Source organism: Vombatus ursinus, unplaced genomic scaffold, assembly GCF_900497805.2.
Source record: "Vombatus ursinus unplaced genomic scaffold, bare-nosed wombat genome assembly UNPS02003292.1, whole genome shotgun sequence".
Classification (NCBI taxonomy): Eukaryota; Metazoa; Chordata; class Mammalia; order Diprotodontia; family Vombatidae; genus Vombatus; species Vombatus ursinus.
In genome coordinates this window covers 6,380,059-6,402,940 of record NW_020943070.1, presented here as the reverse complement: position 1 = coordinate 6,402,940, position 22,882 = coordinate 6,380,059, and the positions used below count along the sequence as shown (strand labels likewise).

Here is a 22,882-nt window from a genome sequence, read left to right as displayed (position 1 = left end):
TTCCAGTGCCCAATCTATGATCTTTCAGTTGATAACGAGGAAATCAGAGCAAGGGATGTTTTCACTGGAAGTACTCTCCTCTGGCTAGAAAAGTTATTGCAGGGGGAGGATTGAACACATTTTTGAAGACTGAACCCCCTAAGGTTCCACAAACTCATCTGATGGTACAAACAATGAAGGGGAGGAGCATCCAGAGTCTCCAGCCCATTTTATAGATATAATGACTGAGGCTTAGAGATGTGCCTGAGCTCCAGGGGTGGAGTTACACTCGGGACGCTAGGCAGGAAATACAGCCTTCCCCCGCCCACAACCTGTTTATATTGAAATTTCTAGGTGCTGCTTTACTGAAACCCCAGGCTGGATCTAAGAACTACACCCCCATGCAAACCATCACGGAAGCTTGGGCTTGGGATGGACCCTAGAGGCCGCTGGGTCCAGCCTCCTCAGATCAGTGATCCCCTCTCCAAGGTACAAAGTAGTCAAATCAGCACTCAGACTACTTCAAATCCACTGTACTTTGCAAGATCTGATCCCATCACCCCTCCCCCAACTCAATTCCAGCGGCTCCTTTTTCCCTCCATAATCAATTATAAGATCCCGTTTGTCTGTTAAAGCTCTTCCAATCTTCCCTGTCAACTAGACCCCACCCCCTTTCATGTGCTCTCCTATCTAGAGTCACAGCCTCCTTGCAATTCTCTGAACAAGACACTCATCTCCCACCTCCATGCCTTTGCACAGGCTGTCCCCTCTCCTTGGAATGCCCTCCCTCTTCATCTTCACCTCCTTTGAGATGGCTCAAATCCCACCTTCTGCAGAAAATCTTTCCTGGTCTATCCCAGCTGCTAGTGTTTCCTTTTTCAGATTGTTGCTGTCAGTCACGTACAGCTCTTCCTGACACCATTTTGGGGTTTTCTTAGCAAAGTCACTAGGGTGGTTTGCCATTTCCTTCTCCAATTCATTTGACAGATGAGGAAACTGAGGCCAACAGGGTGAAGTGACTTGCCTAGACACTCAGCTAGTGTCTGAGACTGGATCTGAACTCAGGAAAATGAGTCTTCCTGACTCCAGGCCCCACTCTGTATTCACTGTGCCCATAGTATCTGAATCAATGTTAAGTGCTGGTCATTGTCTCTCTCCTCAGAAGACAATCTCCTTGAGGGCAGGGGCAGGGTTTCCCCCTTTTTTTGTATCCTGCCCGGTGTCTAGAAGGGTCAAATCTGGCCTGAGCACTAGTAGTGTCCTGGGCAAGTCACTTAAGCGCTGTCTGCCTCAGTTTCCTCAACTGTAAAATGGGTGTGGTTGTTGCAAGGATTATAAAGCCCTTAATACTATGGCACACAGTAGTTGTTTAATAAATGCTTCTTTCCTTCCTTCTTCATAAGCCCTTAATAAATACTTATTCACACTGCCTCTAGTCTGACCCCTCCCTGAACAAGAAACCCCTCTATGAGCATCCCCGAAAAGTGGCCCCATCTCGCCTCTGCTGGCAGACTTCCTCCAGTACTGGGGAGTGTCCTGCGTTGGGGCACTCCTCTAACTAGGAGCCAGCCTTTTCACCTAGAAAGGTACCGGTTCTGCCCTCAGGGGCCAAGCAGACCGCGCCTAATTCGTGTCGGAGTAAACTCTGCTTTAGAGGGGTCTCGGCTCACGGGAGGGGGGCGGTGGAGGAGGGAGGGAGGAGGGAGGGAGGAGGGAGGGAGGAGGGAGGGAGGACGGAGGGAGGACGGAGGGAGGACGCAGGGAGGAGGGCGTCCCGGCATCAGCCCGGAGTTTCTCGGGTTGTCCATGCCCCAGAGCAAAGCCGGCTGGCGTTTCCGTCCGTTCTGGGGCTTTTCTTTTGTTTTGAGGGCACATCCCGTGGATAAGCTCGGTCGTTTTGTCCGGGAGGATATCCTAGGCCTCCCGCTCCACCTGCTCCCCACCTCCATTGTCCTTCGGGGCTGGGGTCCGGGAGGCGGGGCGGGGGAGGAGGGAGGCCAGATGTTTGCACTGGTCCCCAGAGGCGGTGTTGCAATCAGCGGGGGGGAGGGCTTAGCTGAGGCAGCAGCTCTTTCCCACGTGACACCCACCTCCCCTCCCTCCCCTTCACACACCCACAGAGTATTAAAGCTGGCGGCGGGGCAGGAGCCAGAGCAAACTCCGTGCACTGCGCTCCCGGGGCTTTGGAGAGGGCGGAGCGGGCGGCTTTGGGCACTCGGAGCCAGGCACTCCTGACGCAGCGCAGGCGAGCGCACACAGGAGCCGGGAGAGGCGAGAGAAGAACGAGGACAACGCGATGGAAACCGTCAAGGCAGAGCAGCCCGACAGGTGAGGAAGGGAAGCGGGGCCGTCCGGGCCGGGGTCCGAGCTCAGCCGGGCAGGAGACGCGGCGGAGAGCGCGCTGCTGCCAGCCGGTTCGAATCCCGCCCCTGTCACTCACTCTCCGGGCCTCATTTTACCAATCTGTAAAACGGGGGTGGGAGGCATTGGAAGCGATGAGCTCCCTTCCACCCCTGTGCCCCGCCGGGAGCCCATTGTTCCCTCTCCTCTTCCCCACTTTGGGTCAAACGACCCCAAACTCCAGATTTGGAGTCAAAAGATCACACTGAGAACAGTGTGCCTTTGAGCTGTTACTTTCCTTCTCACTGGCCACAGTTTCCTCAAATATAAATTATGGATGGGGAAGATGCGACGACGTCTGCAGCCCTAACTCTGTGATTCCTGGAGTCCGGGGCTGTTCTGGACCCCCACCCCACCCCCACTTTCCTTTGGTCGTTCCCCTTTCCCAGATGGTGGAGGGGGGGAGTGATGCCCAGCCCCTGCCCAGTCACTCTCGAGGGAAAACCAAACTGGTGTGCATGGTAGGGAGGGATGCGGCGGATGGGGGGGGGGGGCACCGTCAAAGCATCCCTCCATCACTTCACTTGCATTCTCTGCATCCAGAGCTAGGCATACACACGACTTCAGCATTCTGGGCTTCCTCGGTTTCCCCATCCATAGTATAGGAAAGTGTGGGCAGTGCGGTGTAGTGGGAAAAGCTTCCCCATCGATTTCTAGAAAGGTCCTGGTGCCTACTTTTGGGGGAAGCTCCAGACGTGACCCTTGTTCTGAAGGTCTCTCCTGAATTACTTTAGGATGGGGGCAACCAGGCAGAGAGATGCCTGGCACTTCCTCCTTACTGGAAGTCAGGCACTCTCAGCATGGAATTTGGTCTGTGGGATGCCCACCCTGTGGGACAGGACTTCCTCTGGGACCCAGATCATATCTTGGGCCCCAGGTTCAAATTCTGACTGATACTTCCACCTCTCTTGAGTGCCTTGTACTGTCCCATCTTCTGGGCAGGAAAACACTTCATAGGATTGAATGGTCTTAGAGCTAAAAGGGACCCTTGAGACCATCTGATCCAGCTTCCCCTGATTTTACCCACTGAGGTAAAAATCTGAGGCTGAGGCCCAGAGAAGCGTAGTGAATTGCCTCAAAGTAAATAACAGCCAGGATTTGAACCTGGGTCTGTGTTCCACTGTTCCTTTCACTGCTCACTGTCTCTAATAGACTAGGGGTGGGGCCTGAATGGATATAGGGAAGAGGAGACATCCATAGATAATTTTAAATCTTTTTATTTCTCTTAAGTTAATTTGATTTAATCAATCTGTATTATGAGAAAGCATGGAATCCATATATTTAAATATGTGTGTCTCTCTGTGTGTATGTGTATGGATATATTTGTGTGTCTCTATCCCTTACACTGATACCTAAGACTGTCACTTGGCTTCTTGGAAACAGTTGCCTGGGGCCCTGAGAGGTTAAAGCAGTTTAGCTGGAGTCACACAGCCAGTCTGTGTCTTAGGGCAGGACTTGACCCCAGGTCTTTAGCTTTATCTACTAGCCCAGGAGTGGGGAGCATGTGGTCCCAAGGCTATCTCTCTCTAATGTATTCTAGAAAAGAAGTTGAAGTCATTAACCCCACCCTCATTCCCACTCCCACCCCCACCCCTCACCCTTTCCATGAGAATGTGAAGAGTTTAGATGGTAGTCTGCAGGTCCTCTCTAGACTTCGTCTTCTACTTGTCTGCTTGGGATCGACTTGAACCCAGGCCTCCCTGACCCTAACTTGGGCTCTCCATTCACTTGGCTAACTAATTTTTTTTTTTTAACGTAGAGAAAAATATTTTCTTCCATTTTGGGGGAGTTTGGGCATTTTAAGAAATGACATTGTATTTAGAAATGGATATTTAATAGGAAGTCCAATGACCCTTGTGTCTGTGATTTAATTGCTTGAGCCCCAGGTGAGGTTGAGGTCACCTGGAAGGCAGGACCGGTGCCCTCTGGAGGCCACCTCACAAGGGAAGCACATGAAGAATGTGGGTGTTCTTATGAGCCCCGTAACGATGTTATTCCTTGGCCTTCCTTTCCCAGCATGCCTCAGGATTTGTCAGAGGTCCTGAAAGAAGCCACAAAGGAGGTTCACACCCAGGCTGAGAATGTGGAATTCCTGAAGAATTTCCAGAAGGGGCAGGTGCCCCTGGAAGGCTTCAAGGTATGGTGGGACCCCGGGTATGAACAGGGGACCTGAGCTTGGTGGGGGGGGTGTGGCAAGTGTGGACCTGGGGCAAGTGAGGTCTGACAATATCTATATAGGTCTAGGTGTAACTTAAGAGATGAATGAGGCATGGCTGAGTAACATGAACTGGCTGATGCTTAATTAGCTGTGTGACTTCTTTAATCAACAAGTATGTGCCAAATGCCAACTCTGTGCTGGGCACTGGGGATCCAAAGATAACAGTTAATGAATCAACAAGCATTTATTAATCACCTACTGTGTGCCAGGCTCTCAGGATCTAAAGACAAAGAATCAGTCAGCCAATCAACAAGCATTTATTAACCACCTACTGTGTGCCAAGCACTATGCCAAGCATGTCTGTATGCCAGGGGATACAGACAAAGGATCAGTCAGGCAATCAACAAGCATTTATTAATCACCTACTGTATGCCAGGCTGTGGGGATGTAAAGATAACAAAAGAAGTTTAACTTTTAGAGGCTGTAGGAAGTCACTGGAGTTGGTTGAGTAAAGAAATGCCATGGTCAGATCTGCATTTAAAGATTACTTTGGTTAGGAAATTTAAAATCTAGACAGCAGGTTGTAAGAGCCTGAACCAAGGGGCTGAAGATGAGAAATGTTAAAAAGGTAGAAACCACAAGATTTGGCAACGCGTTGTGAGGTATGTGGGCTAAGGAAGAGTGGGGACTCTAGCTTGATCCTGGGAGAATGGAAGGACCACGGTGCTTTTGAAAGAAATGAGGATCTCTGGAAGAGAGAAGGGGAAAGAGAATGAGTTCAGTTTTGGAGATTTTGAGTGTATGATGACTCAGGGACATCCTGTTTAAAATGGCTAATAGGCGATTGTTGGTGCAAGACTCTAGAGGGAGTCTCAGGGGAGAGACTGAGGCTGGATATATAGAGCTGGAAGTCTTTGGCAAAGAGGTGATAGTTAAACCCAAGGAACTGGATACATTTACTGAGAGTATAGGGGGAGAAAAAGGGCTTAGGCTAGAGACTTGGAACACATGCAGTTAGGGGATGGGATGTGGATGATTAGCTGAAAAAGAGGGGTTGGACAGGCAGGAGAACACTAGGGAAAGAGTGGGCTCACAAAACCACAGAGGAAAGAGTGTCCAGGGGGAGAGGATGGTCTGTAGAGTGAAACGCAGCACCATGGGCAAAAAAGAAGGAAGAGGGCAGAGAAAAGACTGTCAGATCTGGTGATTCAGAAATAATTGCTAACTCTGGAGGAAGTGGTTTCAGCTGAGTGAGGAGATCAGAAGCCAGACTGCAAAGGGTTGAGGAGAGAAAGCAAAGAAAGCAGGTGTAGACAACTTTTTCAAGGCGTTTGGCTGAGGAGAGGACAGATACAGCATGGGGGGGGGGTTGGTTTGTTTATTTGTTTTTTAAAGGATGGGGGAGACATGGGCATGTTTGAAAACAGTAGGGCAGGGATCACCTGACAGGGAAAACTTAGAGATTCCAAACAGGGGTGATGAGTAAAGATGAAACCTGTTGGAAGAGATGGGAGGGGGATGAGGTCAAGGGTCCATGTAGAGGAGCTGGCATTGGCGAGGAGAAAGACTGCCTCTTGGTCAGAGACTAGGGGAAAGGCCCTGGGTTCAAATGCCAACTCTGACACTTTATTCCACAAACATTTTCTTGAATACCTACTATATGCCAGGCACTGCGCTAGGCACTGGGGGTACAACCATCTCCATGTGACTCGGAAGTCAGTTTGCCTCCTTGGTTCTCAGTTTCCCTGGCTGTAAAATGTGGGAGTTGGATTAGCTGACCTCCAAGGTCCTTCCAGCTCCATAACAATGACCCTCTGCTTTTGAAACTTTAGAGCCCATATAAATGCAAGTTCCATTTGCCATTATTATTAATTATTATGAAAAGAAGGCTCTGTTATTTACTACCTGAGTTACTCCCTTAATCGCTCTGAGCCTCAGTTAAAAGAGCAGTAATATTTCCACCCTCACAGAGGTGAGAAAAATGCCTTGTAAACTGAACTGTGATACACAGATGAGGCAGCTCAATGAGTGATGTAATGATGAGAAGGCTAGACCCGGGGGCAGGAGTCCCAACCTGCCTCAGCCACCGGCTTGCTCTAACCTGAACCCTAAATTCATGCTGGCTCTAACCCTAACACTCATCCTCTCTGACCTTCAAGTTATTTCATCTGCAGAATGGGTATATCACAGCACCTGCCCTATAGGGTTGTTTTGCATTAGAGGGCTATGTAAATGTTTAGCAATAATAATTAGTAAGCCTTAGAGCACTCCTGAAATGCTAACGGGCTATGCATGAAACCATGATGATTAATTAACTCATGTTAGGTTCTCCAGAAAACTCAAGAAAGTCTAGGCTGGGGACTAAGTCATTTGACCGAATTTTAGGTTCCAAAAGGGGCTTTAAATCCCCTGGTCCCACCCAGCCCCACCTTGATTTAAAGATGTGTAAACCAAGGCCCAAGAGGGTGGAAGGCACTTACCCAAGGTCCCCTGATTACTTAGTGCCCTAATGAGGTGAGACCCTATCCCACTCCCTAGCTCTAGACCACCTATCTCTCCCCATCACTGAGCTGCCAAGTACCTAGTTACCTCCTTATGCTGCCCATGAGAGGTTCTGCCACTCTGGAAAGAGGGCCTGTATTTGTATTCCCAGAACAGTGCCTGACATATAGAAAGCGCTTAATAAATGCTATTGGCTTGAATTATAGACTTACCTGCATTAGGCAGGGAAGAGAGAATTAGCCCGGACCCAACCATCTGTCTAGGCTTGTATTTGCCCAAAGGGAATTGTTCTATCCAGCTAAGTTATGCTGGAATGGATGGCCCCAGCAGCTTGGACTTTGCCTCCATCATTGAATTCAGTCTGGGGTCAAAGGGCCACTGTCCCATACCAAATGGGATGGCTCTAAGTACATTGCTTTGTTGTTTTTTCCTTTTTTAACTCCCCTGGAAATTTCACAGAATAATACAGTGGAACAGTTGAAAGAGGCATTAGAAGTAGATTCATAAGATTTAAAGCTGGGAGGCATCCTAGAGATCATCTGGTGAAATCCCCTCATTTTACAGATGAGGAAACTGAGGCTCAGAGTTTAAGTGACCTGTCCACAGTCACACAGGTAGTCCATGGCAAAGCAGACTTCAAAGCTGGACAAAACCTTAGAAGACCTCTTGTCCACTCCCTCATTTTTATACATACAGAGAGGGGCAAGTACTATAAGGACTGGAACCTTGTCTTACCTAAAATGTGTATGACAGAACTTTGCATACAATAGGCACTTAATAAGTGCTTATTGATTGAATGGCTGTTATCTGAGCTTTACCAAAAATCTTGGTGAATCAAGGTACTCTTGGTTATTCTCATCTCCATTTTCTTAATAAGGAAACTGAAACTCTGTGAGAGTATATTGTGCAGGGTCACATAAGCATGGGGGGGAGATATGAACCCTGCTTTTCCTGAATCTCGAGTCCAGCTTTCTATCATGCAGGCTGCCTCCTTGGTATTTACAGAAATACTGACTCCTCGGTCATTAGCTTCGACTTTGTTCCGCTCTTGACTTTTCAACCATGTGGCTAACAGATGACTGGAGTTAATGAATGACGGATGATTAGTTGAATACAAAATCAATTATTATTAAGTCTGTGCTATGTGCCAAGCAGCTTGCTGAGCCTCAGCATACAAAGTCAGGCAGTCCCAGCATTCTGTTGGGGAGTGGGGCAATGGAAGGACGCTTGGGGTGGGGTGGCAGAGCTTCGAGGCAGACGGAAGGCAGCCGTGGTCCTTAGGGGACAGCGACAAGGTAATGCATCTTCTTGCCTGTCACTTCCATTAATAAAACCAGATCACCTACCAAGCCAAACTTCCCCCTGTCCACCCTTGGGACATTCCAGAAACCAGGGGAGCCATCCAGAGTGGGGACCAAAGGAGGGAAAAAAAGCAGGGCACTGGTCAATAAGTCACTGACCTTGACAGTGATGTAGAAAGAGCCTGGGGTTCAAGTTTGGGCTCTGCCTCTTCGATGTATAATCATGGGAAAGTCAATTTCCTCTCAGCACCTCAGTTTACCTCATTTGTAAAATGGGTACAGCATCTGCACCACCTAACTCCTAGCTTAGTTAGCGAATCAGATAGGAGTGAAGTCACCTTGTACAAAGGGCTACGTAAAAATCAGCCACTGTAATTCTCCAGGCGAAGAAAACGAGAGCATGAAATAATTGGGTAAACTGTACTTACTCTTGTTCAGGAATTTGCAGCTGGTTTATGTGGGCCCTGAGGGCAGAATTAGGAGCCATGGGCAGAAGCTGGAGAGGTTTTTACTGGTTATAAGGAAAAACTTGCTAATCAGCCCTGCACCAATATTGAGTGGGCTGCCTTGACAGGCAATAAGTTGCCCATCCCTTGAAGTCTTCAAGCAAAGGATGGTGAATAGGGGATCCCTACCCAGGCAGAGTCTGGGGTTCTCCAAATTCATCCAATTCTTCTGACACGTGGTCCCACCCTACATCTGCAGCCTTCCCTCTTACCATACTTATTCCCAAGTCCTCATTTTCACTCACAATGTCCTTTCTTTCCTCTCTCCCCCAAATACATTGCAAAACTTTTTCTCTCTTCTGCCCCTCCAACCCCAAAGACAAATGTAGAGTAGAACTAGAAGGGGCCTTAGAGGAATGTAGTTCGATCCATTCATTTTACAAAGCAGGAAACCGAGGCCCGGAGGAGCAAAAGGTCATGGGGAGAACTGAATATCGAATCCGTATCAGAGGCAGACCTGGGACCTGGGCTGTCCTGACTGACTCTGAGGTTAGTTCTCTATCCACTCTGCCTGGAAGGGACCTTAGAGGCCATCTCCTCTTTTTACAGATGAGGAAACTGAGGCCTAGAGAAATAAGCGTGGTCTTCTTCAAGGTCCTACAGCCTAGTAAATGGCAGAGAACTCTTGACTTCAACTCCAGAATGCTTTTAGGGCTTGATCTCTCCGACCTGGGCCTTTTTTTTTTTTTTTAAGGCAATTGGGGTTAAGTGACTTGCCCAAGGTCACACCCCTAGTAAGTGTCAAGTGTTTGGTCTGAGGCCAGATTTGAACTCAGGTCCTCCTGACTTCAGGGCTGGCGCTCTATCCACTGCGCTACCTAGCTGCCCCTGACCTGGGCCTTTTTTCAGAAAGGTTAAGTGACTCATTCACAGTTGCACAGACAAGATCAGAACCCAATTCCTGACTCCAAATGTTATGGTACTTCCATTAGGCCAGGACACTTGTTGCTATCTCCTTACCTGGAATGTAAGCTCCTTGCAGGCAGGCACTGTGTCTTATATCCCTCTGGTCTCTTCCTACAGTGCCTGGCACAGGGAAGGCCACAGAAGTGGAGCTCAGAAACCTGTTGACCTAGTCTGCTGTGGGGACCCTTCTTTGACTGGAATCCTTCCCGAACTCTTCTTAATTCTCATGTTTTCTATTTCCTGTTTATCCTGTCTGTAGATTGCTTTGTATCTGTCTCTTCTGTTACAGCGTAAGCTCCTTGAGGAGCCTTCTCTCATATCCCCAGTGCTCAGCACATAATAGGCACTTAATGAATGTTGACTGACTGGTTGATTGGCCCTCCTCCTCCGTTGACCAGCTCAGCCACGTGTAACGATTAACTGCTTGGTTTCAGATGGTGATGTCTTCTCTGTATCACATCTACTTGGCCTTGGAAGATGAGCTGGAGCAGAACAAGACCCACCCTGCCCTCGCCCCCGTCTACTTCCCTGAAGAGTTGAACCGCACGCCTGCCCTGGAGCAGGACATGGAGTTCTGGTACGGCCGCCAGTGGAGAAAAGAGATCCCTTACACGGCAGCCACAGAGAAGTACGTGAATCGGCTTCGTGACCTGGGCCGCACTGAGCCCGAGCTGCTGGTGGCCCACGCCTACACACGTTACCTGGGGGACCTCTCTGGGGGTCAGATCCTTAAGAAGATTGCCCAGAAGTCTCTGGGGCTCCCCAGCACAGGGGAAGGGGTGGCCTTCTTCAGTTTCCCGGCCATTGCCAGCGCCACCAAATTCAAGCAGCTTTACCGTTCCCGAATGAACGCCATTGAGATGAGCCCAGCCACCAAGAAGAAGGTGGTGGAGGAGGCACAGACGTCCTTCCTCCTGAACATCCAGGTGAGCCAGGACAGCACGTATGTCTGGGTTGGAGTTTGCTAAGTAAGGGTGGGTGAAGTGAACTTGCAGTCATTCACGCGAAGTCATAGTACTTGTCAACCAGTAGGTGCTTAATAAATGCTTTTGACTTAACTCACCAATCAAGGCAGGGTCTTCCAAAAATGTGGATTAACATTCCTAGGGACTATAGGCATGGATTCTGAAGGCCTGGTGCAGAAAGAGCTACCTGGGTAGGGAGATGGGTGTATGGCAAGATGGTGCAGGTGGATGCCTGTACCACTGAATGGGAGGTGAAGCACAGGCCGAGTGCCAGCTCAGATTCAGCTTCCAAAGGCCCTTCCAAGAATAGACATTCTAAGTCTTCTTGTCTCTAGACAATATTACAATGGCTCTGATCTCACTAGCGTAGGCATTCCCTCCCCTGATGCAGATGGTGACCCATCCATCTCATATGGCTCTCACCCAGATCCACCCATAAATTGGCCATGGGAAGGCTTCCTCACTCTTAAAAATAAAAAAGTTTTGAATGGAAGTTCTCACTATATCCCCACCCTGGTCTTTATCCTCTCTTCCCTTGGTGGGAAAGAGCCTCAACCCCAAAGGAAGGGATGACTGGTGCCAGGGTCTTCACTCCTACGTTAGATTCATTCCCAGAGAAAGAGGACCAGAGGCAAGATGGAGGGGAGGAGGGTGGTTTCTAAGAATGGAAGATGTGAGATGGGGCTAAGAAAGCCCAGGTGGGGGTGAGAGCCCAGAGGGCTGGTCTGCCCCTGTGGCTCATGGTGCCATCTTGTTTGAGCACCTTCTGATCTAGTGGCATGTGCTCTTTGGTCCTTAGATGTTTGAGGAGCTGCAGGAGTTGTTACCCAAAAACCAGGAGAATGGGAACGTTTCGGGGAAGCAGGAGCTTCGAAAAAGGGCCGGTGACAAAGGACAAGGTGAGACCTTGAAGATTGGCATTTTTCTCTAGCCAGTTTGCCCACTATCCACCAAGCTTCCTATGCGGAGCTGGTTAATGGGTAGCTCAGGTTGCCAGCTCAGTAAGAACCGATATTCCCTTCTCCCTCTCTCATTAAGTTATGCAGTCATCTGTTCCCCAAATGTTACACTTGATCGACTTGGCCTCAGGATGGACCTGGAAGCAACGGGGAGAACTTACAGGGAGGTAGATTTCTGCTTCAGATAAGGCAAAATTTCCAAAGGTGGCTCAGCAGACAGAGCACTGGACCTGGAGTCAGGAAGACCTGAGTTCAAGTCTAGCCTCAGATTCTTACCAGCTGTGTGACCCTGGGCAAGTCACTTAACCCTGTTTGCCTCAGTTTCCTCATCTGTTCAATGAGAATAATAACACTACCGATCCTGTAGGATTGTTGTGAGGATCAAATATCTGTAAAGCACTTCCCAAGCTTTAAAGTGCTATCTGAATGCTGTCATTCTCATTGTTATTATTTTAACAGTTTGAGCTATTCCGCGGTAGAATGGGCTGCCTTGAGAATTTGGGGTTTCCCCTTACACCGAGGCTGGAGGACCACCCCTTAGGGATATTGTCCAGAGGATTTCTGCTCAGATGGGGGGGTGCCTTTGAGGGGATCCTTCTAGCCCCGAGCACCTGAGATTTCCTTAACATCTACTTGATGAAAAGCTCAGGCACTGGAGCTGGGGATACAGTGACGAGTGAGCCAGGGGACCCCTGTCCTCAAAGAGCAGAGAGCTCATGCACATCAGTTATCCTTTGTGTTCCTGTGCCTGAGATTTCCCATTTTAACAACTTAACGCCAGTCCTGGACTGAAAGCCAATCAATAATCGATTGATCAATCAATGATTGCCGGTGTTAAGCAGTGGAGATCCTAAAAAAGAGTCAAAAGAATCCCTGCCCTCAAGGGGCTTACACTCAAATGAGAGTCAGAAATGTCTGTACCTATCTGCCATTTCTTTTCTGTGTGAACCTCTTGGTGCCTTACTACTTGCCTCAGAGGTTATCAGGGGTGGGGAACTTGCCTTCCAGGTCCTCGGGTGTGGCCTTTTGACTGAGTCCAGATTTGACAGAACAAATCCTTTTGCAAAGGGGATTTGTTCTGTGAAGTCTGGATTCGGTCAAAGGACCGCACTTGAGGACCTAGAGGCTGCAGGTTTCCCACCGCTGCCTTAGACAAATCCCCCCAAGAAATCTCTTGGTTCTCTGGTCTATCAAGTGAATTAGCCGGTATCTGCCTTCCAAATCCTTTCCGTTTGTCAATCCTGTGATCTCCCTGTGCCCCCAGCTTCCCAGTGGCATCACTGACTCTGTCTTTTGTGAGCTTAATAAATTTTTTTGCTCGCTCCTGGGGCCACATGTTTTTTCCCTTCCCGTCCTCCTCTTCCTCTGACTGTGACTCACTGTCCTGCCCAATTAGCAAACATTTGGGCAGCTCCTGTTTGCGTGGCTTCCCACAGCTGGCTGTGCATTGTGTGGTCTAGGAGGTGATGTGACGTCAGCCACACAGGCTTTGGGGACTGCCACCAGGGGGGACTCCAGGGCCCAGAGGAAGAAACGGTGGCTGGGGAGGCGTCAGAAGGCTTCGTCATCGAGGGAAGGTCCTTCCCGCGGGGCACAGCCCCGACGAGCCCCAGAGCACTCGCTGGTCCTGCCCCCCTTCAGAGCTACCCTTCCCTGGGTAGACAGTTGTCACTTGAGAGAAACAGTATACTAGTTAGAAAAAAAGCCATGTACTGGAGACAGTGTGGTGGAGCCCAGACTCTAGATCCAAAGGACCTGGGTTCAAATCCTACCTATGAGATTTACCTACCTGTGTGATTGTCCTTTAATTTCCCTGGGCCTCAGTTTCCCCCTCTGTAAAATGAGTTGATGGCCTCTGAGGACCCTTCCAGCTCTAAAGCTATGCTCCTGTGCACTCCCTGGGCCTCAGTTTCCCCATCTATAAAATGACTTGGGCTCCTCTCTCAGAGGACCTTCCTCCAATTCTCTTCGGAAGGTGAGGGCCTTCAAGATGTCTTTACCTTTGTTCGTGTTCTCTGTGCCTCACACAAAGTGAACATTTAATAAATGCTTGTGGACTGACTGTGTGCCGGACCGAGGAATGTGGATCAACCCTCCTGCACCTGCTCCCCAATTCCCCCAGGGTAGTGCAGTCCTGATTCCCAGGACAGAGGCCAAAGGACTTCTGAACCTTTAGGGAACAAGGAGCCCATCCATCTGGAAAGACCATCTAAGAGAACCCGCCTGTTCTCTGCCTAGACAAACCAGTCCAGCCAGCATTTATTAAGCTCCTACTGTGTGCCAGGCACCGAGGCAAGCAATGAGCAAACAAAGTGGGGAGAAACTTGGAAGGTGAGGCTCTAGGGAGGGGTGGGGAACCTTTGGCCTTCTAGGCCCTTGGGTGCGGCCTTTTCACTGAGTCTGAGTTTGACAGAACAAATCCTTTTATGAAGGGGATTTGTTGAGTGAAGTTTGGATTCAGAAGGCCTCACTGGAAGATCTAGAGAGCCGCCTGTGGCCTTGAGGCTACAGGCTCCCCACCCCTTATCTAGAGAACCCAGGTTCGTGGACCCTTGGACCCTCTTAATTCTAGTGCCTTCCCTCTGCTAATCTAGAAGTCTGATTTGCCCACGGTCATGTGGCTCGTGGTGGTTGATTTGAACTCAGAGCTTCTGACTCCCGAACCATAGCTCTTCCTAGCACTCCTACATTGCTCTACCTTAGGATATATTGCTGGGAGAGACCTCGGAGGCCATCCAAGCTAAGCCCCTTGATTTTACAGAGGAGGAAACTGAGGCAAACAGGGTTAGGTGACTTGCCCAGGGTCATACAATCTGAGGTCAGATTTGAACTCGGCTCCTTCTGACTCCAGGCCCGGTGTTCTATCCACTATGGCGCTACCGTCTACTTAATGAGCTCCTGTCTCCTTCCTATAATGTGAGCCTTTCCCCTAGAACTCTGTGCCCACAGAATTTCACATCTACAGAATGCTAAGACATTGGACTTGAGGTGCTCTCTCCAAAACAACCCTATGACACAGGTGTCCTGAATACGATTATCCCTGTTTAACAGAGAGGGAAACTGAGGCACAGAGGTTGAAATGATGGCCCCAAATCTCACTGCCAGAAAGTGGCAAGATCAGGATCTGAACCCAGGTCTTTTGACCTGAGCCCAAAGCTCCCCCCCATTTTACTCCCATTTCCTTGAGAGGGAACTCTTTGGCATGTCAAGGCCAACCAGACGGAGAGGGCTACAGGTAGAAGAGGAGGGAGGAATGGTATGAGAAGATGTAGCTAAGACATACACATTTGGTGAGCCTCCTTCTGAGAAACAACGTCAGGTCTGGGCTTGAAGATTCCAGGCTGTGCTTCCAAGATATCACCGTCAAACCCCAGCAGTGGGTGGGGTGTAATGGTTTAAATAAAATACTGGATTTTGAGGCAAAAGAAGACCTGAATTCAGATTTCAGCTCTGCTGTTTTAAAAACCTAGGTGACCTTGGGCAAGTCATTTCCATCTCTTTATGCCTCAGTTTCCTCATCTGTAAAGGGACAGCATACCAGTCCTAGAGTTGAAGAGACCTCAGAGGGCGTCCAGTCCAATCACTTTCATTTCACAGATGAAGAAATGGAGGCTTAAGGATATTAAGTGACTTGCCCAGGGTCACATAGGTCGTATCAGAGGAGGGATGTCCTAGCCCAGGCTTCTTAATCTCTTGTGTCCTGGACCCCTTTGCCGGTTAGCCTAGTGAAGGCTATAGACCCCCTCTGAGAACAATGTATTTAGATGCATAAAATAAAACACAGAAGAGTACTATGTGTTTGGCACACAGTAGGTGCTTAATAAATACTTCCTGACAGACTGATAACAAAGGAAATCAATTTTATTGAAACATACTTATCAAAATGTTTTATGAACCTGGACCCTTGAACCCTCTTAATTCTAGTGCCTTCCCTCTGTTAATTACTTCCTATTTAACCTGTGTATAGCTTGCTTTGTATATGTTTGTATGTGATGGTATGGGACTGTCTTTCTCATATCTATAGTGCCTGGCACATAGTAGGCACTTAAGAAATATTGATTGATGGGTTGAATAATGGACTGACCCCAGGTGAAAAAGGCCCTAGCTCTCAGTGTTCTAGAGGGGCAGATATAGACCTCGTATCAGAAAATATTTCTTTTTTTTAAGTGACTTGTCCAGGGTCACACAGCTAGTAAGTGTTATGTGTCTGAGGCGGGATTTGAACTCAGGTCCTCCTGAATCCAGGGCCGGTGTTCTATCCACTGCGCCACCCAGAAAATATTTCTAACAGAGTTGTCTAGGAGTTGAATCAATGCCCTGAGGAATAATGGGTTCCCGTCACTGGGGGCCTTCAAGTAGAAGTGGGTGCTTGGTTGGGCACCATGTTGGATTCGATGATGTGCTCATTATAAGATTTTTCTCTCGTAGGCTGGACTTTCACAGAGACTCCTGCCCAGAAGCCCCAACAAAGTCTCCTCTCCCACTCGCCCCTCCTCCGTTGGATCCTCACCCTCTCCATCGTCGCCACTGTCGCTGTGGGGTTCTATGCCATGTGAAGGAAACAGAAAAGACACTTCGGGGCGAGCTACCATGGCCTCCCTACCGAGCCTGCAGACTGCTTCCAGTCCACGACAATTCACTCAGGCCTTTGTGGGTCAGGCTCCCCTTCAGTGGAAAAGATGGAGGAGAGCCCCACACTGACCCAAAGCACCCTGGCCTGAGGGACTTGCACTCTTCAGGGGGTCCTCAGGGGCCGCCCACAAATGTAGCACTCTCTCCCAGCTCCTACCAAGAACTTCCCAGAGAGACCGAACTTGTATCCCTGAAAAATGACCTCCTGAACCCGGCTCCTGGGCTCCCCGTGCTTCCCCGTTGGACCCAGGAGCGGTCACTTCCCCTTTGTCCTCTAGACCGGTTTATGCTTCTGCATTTCAGAATGTTGTGTCTTGTTAGCAGCCAGTTTTCTGTGAGATTTTGTTTGGTCCCGTTTTCACAATGTTTGGGTTTTGTTTTGTTTTATTTTGTTTTCCCCAGGGTCAGGGGAGGGGTTTTGCCTCATTTTGTTGGGGGTGTGTTTGTATGTGTGTCTACGCGTGTGTGTGTTTGAATAACACGGTTCCACTGTCAATGCTTTCAATAAACAGTGTTGTCTTAACTTCGAAGTACCCGACTCCCCTAGAAGTTTGCTTTATGGTGCACGTGCCTTGGGGAAGGGTCAAATTCCAGCTTCCTGGGAGGCTGGGCCATGTGTCAGTCTAGCTACCTGCCAAGGGCTGGGTCAAAAGTCACATGAGCACACCTTCACAGACGAGGGGTCCACGGGGGCGTTCTGGGCCAACCACTTCGCTCTAATGATGAGGAAACTGAGGCATGGAGGGAAATGACTTGGGATCATAAAGTTAGAGTTAGATAGGACCTTTGGAGGCAGCCCCTTCACTTTACAGCTGAGGAAACTGAGGCCCAGAGACAAGTCGCCTGGGATCACAGATTCAGCCCTTTTTTTTACAGATGAGGCTGGGAGAGAGGACGTAATATGTCCTGTGGCTGGGATGGGGAGAGAGCCTCATCACAGCACTCCTGCTGCTTTCCAGCTGACCCTATGAATCTGGGGGCCAGGATCTAAGGACACAGGGTATCTGGGTGCTCAATCAATATGCCCGAACCCAGAAAGTGAAAACTCAGAATCCAGAGCATCTGGGATCCTGTTTCTGGGGCTTACTACCTGTGTGACCTTGGTGAGGTCACGTCCCTCCTCAGGCCTCAGTTTCCTCCTTTGTAAAATGAGAGGATTGGACTAAACAGTCTGTGAGGCCCCTCCCGGCTCTGTCTCTAGGATGCTCTGGGCCTGAGGGAACATCAGGAACACAAGCAAAGCCCTGGGCTCTAGCCCGGCCTTGACCACCGCCAACTAGCTGCGGAGTAAGCCGGTTGATCTTCGTCTCCCTGGGCATCGGTTTCCTTGTCCAGGACGTGGGCATGAATGGAGGGCTGCAGAACCCTTGGCCACCTGCCTCGTAGGATCACAGGGGAGAAAAGACATTCATATATCGTGTGGCTCTAGGACACACGGATCGTTACCTGGAACCGGTCCCTGACAAGTGGCATTATGGAGAAGACACTGACCCTGGGGTCTGGAAGACCTGTGTTCAAATCTTTCTCCCAACGCTTACTAGCTGTGGGATCCTGGGCAAGTCACTTCACCTTTGTGAGCCTCATCTTCCTCAGCTGTAAAACGGGGATAAGAATACCTTTACTACCCCCTTAGAATGGGAGCACGGGCCATTCGTGCCTTTCTTTGTACCTAGAACATTTAGCACAGGGTCTGGCATGGAGCAGGTGCTTCGTCAACGCTGGTGGACAGGTTGATGGGGTATTTCACAGGCACAGATAGTGCCCGAAGCGTGCACTTTGTAAACACGAGAGCGCCGTGCAAACGTCGGCTTTAATCTCCAGTTGTACGGCCCATCGCCACCTCAAATTCCGTGTACCCAAAATTGAGCTCATTACCTTCCCGTCCTCCCATGTTGATGATACCACCATCCTCCTAGGTTCCTAGACCCCAAACCTCAGCTTCCTTCTCCACCACCCTCCTCGTCCAATCGGCCATCGAGGGCAACAGAGGCTAGGGTGTTTCCCACATCGGTCTCATCCCCTCCGTTCCCACAGCAGTCAACTTCTCTCAGGCTTTAGGATCACAAGACCATAAACCTGGTGCCAGAAGGGACCTCCTCGGAGATCATCTATCCCTTCCATCCTCATTTTACATATGGGGAAACTGAGGCCCAGAGTGTTTCAGGGACTTGCCCACAATCATATAGATAATAAGTGGCAGAGAAAGGATTTGAACCTCGATCCTCCTCACTGCCTTCTTTATCTCTCCCACCTACTACTTTCTACTACTGCTTTCAAGCCCCCGTTCTCATCCTGTCCTAAATGGGGATATTTAGAGAAGAGAAGTTTGGGGAGCAACAGGGTAAGTGAGTGACTGACAAGGCCAATACATCGGCCACTGCCTCCTTTCTCCGAGAGGTCTGGTCAGGGGCCTAGAATTTTACCTCCAGGCCTTAACCAAGACTTGGAAACAGTTATTTATGCAAGATAAATAGAAAAGGAATGAGGTTTTGGCGCAAGGTCATTGTGTGACCCTGGGCAAGTCAGGCCCTGCACTGGGCTTAGGGCTCTCCCCCATGGAATAAAAGGGTCTGACGAGATCATCTCTAGGGTCCTTATGGAACGTTCTACACTCCAGGGCTTCTCCCAGCTCTGATGTTCCCTGTTCTAAGGCCCCTCCCAGCTCTGACATTCTATACTCTACAAAGTTTTAGATAAGACAGTTCCTGGTGTCACAGAACTTACAGTCTAGTAAGAGGGTCAAATTCAAACTTAGGTAGCTGTAATAAACAATATTACATCATAAAAACATCAGGGAGGGGCCAAACAAATACCTATCTTAGGTCCAAAGGGAATCAGGGATGGCTTTGCACATAGCAGGCCTTTAAGAAATGTCGGGTAAATGTTGTAATACTGCATTGATTTATGTGGTGGTGAATCAAGAAGTCTACACCTTCCACAGGCTGGAGACATCTGCTTCCCTTGAATTCTTCACATGACCTAGCACAGTCCTTGGCACACAGTAGGCCAAAATATCAACGTTCATAGACCTAGTGATGGAAAGGACTTTAGCAATCAGCAAGGCCAAGCCCCTAGTTTGTAGACGAAGAAACTGAGAGTCAGAAAAGGATCAGTGACTTGTTAAAGGTCATCCAGGCAGTAAGGGGCAGAGTCAGAATTTGAACACAGGTCCTTTGAATTCCAATTAAGTCTTCTTCCAACCCCCCAACGTTATAGATAAGAAAGGAAGGAAGGAGGGAAAGAAGGAAGGAAGGAAGGAAGGAAGGAAGGAAGGAAGGAAGGAAGGAATAAAGAAAATACAAAGCCCCAAACCCCACAACAGTCCCTGCCCTCAATTATCTTACATTCTATTGGGGGAAGCAACAAGTGCCCACATTAGAAGACCTTAATTCAAATCCATGCTCAGACACTTACTAGCTGTGTGACCCTGGACAAGTGATTTAACCTCAGTTTCTTCATCTGTAAAATGAGGATATTAATAGCAGTTGCCTCCCAGGGTTAGTTTTTTTTTTTTTAGGCAATTGGTGTTAAGTGACTTGCCCAAGGTCACACAGCTAGTAAGTGTCAAGTGTTTGGTCTGAGGCTGGATTTGAACTCAGGTCCTCCTGAGTTCAGGGCCAGTGCTGCCCCTCCCAGGGTTATTTTGAGGATTAAGTTAGACAATGTTTGCAAAAGCTCTCAACACAGCGCTTGGTACATAATTGGCACCATAGAAATATTAGCTATTATTATCACGATCATATATGTAAACTCTAAAAAATGCAAAATAACTGGGGTGCCAGGGGGAGGGTACTGGCAGCTGGGTGAGCAGGTAAGGTCTCACGTAGGAGCCAGCATCAGAGCTTAATCTGGGAACAAACAGTCATGGGAAAGCTAAGTTTAGGGCTGGAAGGGCCCTTCCAAGTCATCAGATCTAACTCCCTCATTTTACAGATGGGCAAACTGAGGCCCAAAGGGGTTAAGTGACTTGCCCAGGGATCACACAGCTAACACATTCAATGTTTGGCTACACATATTATTAATACAAGCCTGGGGGAATGAATTAGGCCAGACCTGAAAAAAGTGAGGGGGTTAGTCCAGGTGGCTTCTGGGGTCTACTCTGGCTTTCATCTGCTATCTAACGATTCCATGAGAGTGGGTAAGTCACTCTCTGCCCCCACTCCAGCCTCAATTTACCCATCTGTTAAACGAGGAGGCTAGAGCAGCTGATCTCTGCGGTCCTTCCCTCTACAGACTCACCAGGAGGACCATCTATATCTCTCATTTTAGCCTTGAACTAGGAGGGTCATTATAATAGACATTTGTTGAACAAATGTTTGTCACATCCTTATAATCCGCCCAGACTGAGAAGTTTCCCTTGGACGCATCTACAACGGTCAGTGACTCAGTAACCGAGGCTCCTCCTCCCTGGACAGAGGGGTCCTTGGGGGCCCATCAGACCGCAGCAGAAAAGAAAGTCATGTGCTGCTCTCTGCACAGCGACAGCTAAGGGGATGGTAAAGCTGGGAAGTGAGCTGCCCAGACTCCTTGGCTCCATCCCTCGCCACAGACGCCAGCCCTCAAACCTGCCCTGCTCTTCTATTCTGGCTTGTCAGCAACAGGACAGCTTGACAAAACAGCACGAGCCCCAAACAACACTGAGCGCCGTTGTGTGTGTGTGTGTGTGTGTGTGTGTGTGTGTGTGTGTGTGTGTCTGTGTGTGTGTGTGTGTGTGTGTGTGTAAGTGGGAAAGGTTGGGGCTCAGTTTATTCACATATTTAATTCAATATCTGATTCAATGAATCCCTCAGCGATGAGCAGTAGTGAAAAGAACATGGGGATCGGGAGGCACAAGACCTGAGTTCGAATCCCAGCTCTCTTACTTTATACTGTGTGGACTTGGTTAAGTTGGAGGTGAAGTCTTGGAGGGCAGGGGATTTCTTGCTTTTGTATCTGAGTCCCCAGTGCCCATCCATACCCACAGAGCCTGGCCTATAGTAGGTGCTTAATAAATGCTTTTTGATTGGCTAAAATAAAAATCTTTATTTCTTTGTCCATAAAATGAGAGTTGGATTCGACGATCTATATTTTATAAGGTCCTTTCCAACTCTGATTCTACAACCCTGTGATGACCTGACACTCCCTGGGAGACCCTGGGTGAATCATTTAGTCTCCTGGTCCTCAGTTTCCTCATTTGTAAAATGGAAGATCCTTTTCTGCGCTAAACCCTATAATTCTCTGGCCCAAGGATCACCATAATAATATTTGCCATGATAGCTAGTATTTCTAAAGCACTTTACATATTCTCATTAGATCCTCGCTACAACCTTTCCAGGTAGGTGCTTTTATTACCCCCACTTGACAGATGAGGAAACTGAGGCACGGAGAGGTCAGGTAACTTGTCCAGGGTCACATAGCTAGTAAGCATTTAATAAACATTTGTTGAATCAAATACATAAAACTCTGATTTCCTCCTAGCTCTAAAACCTTGAACTGCTCTAAGAAGATATTGGCTGGTGTCTTTGAGTAATCCCCCCTACCCTTTTTGTATGTCAGTGTCCCAGTCTCTCATATGGGTGTTTTGTTCCAGACTTAACCTTCTGTGGCTCAGTAACCAGATATAGAAGGTCAATCTGGGATTTGTGATCCAGAGAGACACTTTATCTCCCTGAAGAGTGGACGAGGGCAGAGACTGGTGGGAGGGACTGAGCAACATGGCAGCATCCTGAGCAAAGAATTGGAGGGCACTGGGATTTTGGTTTTGGAGAGGTGCAGATGAAGGGGAATTCTGATTAGGACCGGTGGAATTTGTGTTTTTGGAAGTGTTCTCCTTTGACCATGATCCATGATCAATCATAACTGCTTTGTGAGGCCTATCTGTATGTTAATCCTTGAGTCGGGGATGGGGGGCAAACAGAAACGCCAAGAAGTAAAAAGAGGCCAGAGCATTAGAACCCTGTCCTGATGGTCAGGATTTCTTCTTGACCTAGGGAACTTCGGGTAAGAAAACAAAAAACAAGACCTCATGGTTATGGTTTTGATCAATTGTTTTTAGAAGTTTCTAAAACATCAGAGAAGGAGATGACCCCTTGACTTGGAATCTCTTCATTCTAGGCTAGAAAACAGTTGCGTTGGTAACCACAGTAAGATGGCTCTGAGTTTGGGCAAGATTACCAGCCTCCGATGTGAAGGGAGGCATGGGAAGGTCATATCACCCAGTGCACCCCCGTGGGAAGAAAAGTGTAAGGGGGAAGGAAGCAGTTTTCTCTTTCCCTGATGCAAGTGGGGAGTAAAGAGAAGCGTCCAGCCTGACCCCGGCCCCATAGCGATGCCTGATGCTTACAGGGCTCTAAATCACCAGCCCCACTCAGGACTGAAGGGATCTTCGGAGTGCCCAGCCCCCAGGGAAAGGGGCCAGACTGCAGAGTTTCAGCCCAGCAAAAGGAGCCTCATTTTGTCCACTGGAATGAATACTGGACTTGAGTTAGAATCCTGCCTCTAATTCACCAAAGAAGGGTCTCAGTGACCTTAACTGTAACTGGACCAAAAGCCTCAGCGGTGCCTTCCAGCTCCAGAGCTAGGACTAGGTCAAATT

At 48.8% G+C, this 22,882-nt stretch overlaps 1 protein-coding gene across 1 annotated transcript; it reads left to right on the top strand.

Moving 5' to 3' along the window:
* Positions 1–2,135: 2,135 nt before the first annotated feature.
* HMOX1 (heme oxygenase 1) lies at positions 2,136–16,838 on the top strand. Its single transcript, XM_027872947.1, has 5 exons — positions 2,136–2,307; positions 4,396–4,516; positions 10,187–10,678; positions 11,517–11,616; positions 16,105–16,838. The coding sequence occupies exons 1-5, from the start codon at positions 2,276–2,278 to the stop codon at positions 16,230–16,232; spliced, it is 873 nt and encodes a 290-aa protein (XP_027728748.1). The 5' UTR covers positions 2,136–2,275; the 3' UTR covers positions 16,233–16,838.
* The last annotated feature ends 6,044 nt before the right edge of the window (positions 16,839–22,882 follow it).

Coding starts and splice junctions, on each gene's coding strand:
- HMOX1 (XM_027872947.1), top strand. CDS start 2,276: ATGGAAACCGTCAAGGCAGAGCAGCCCGACAG. Junction 4,517..10,186: donor TGCCCCTGGAAGGCTTCAAG/GTATGGTGGGAC, acceptor GCTTGGTTTCAG/ATGGTGATGTCTTCTCTGTA. Junction 10,679..11,516: donor CCTTCCTCCTGAACATCCAG/GTGAGCCAGGAC, acceptor TTTGGTCCTTAG/ATGTTTGAGGAGCTGCAGGA.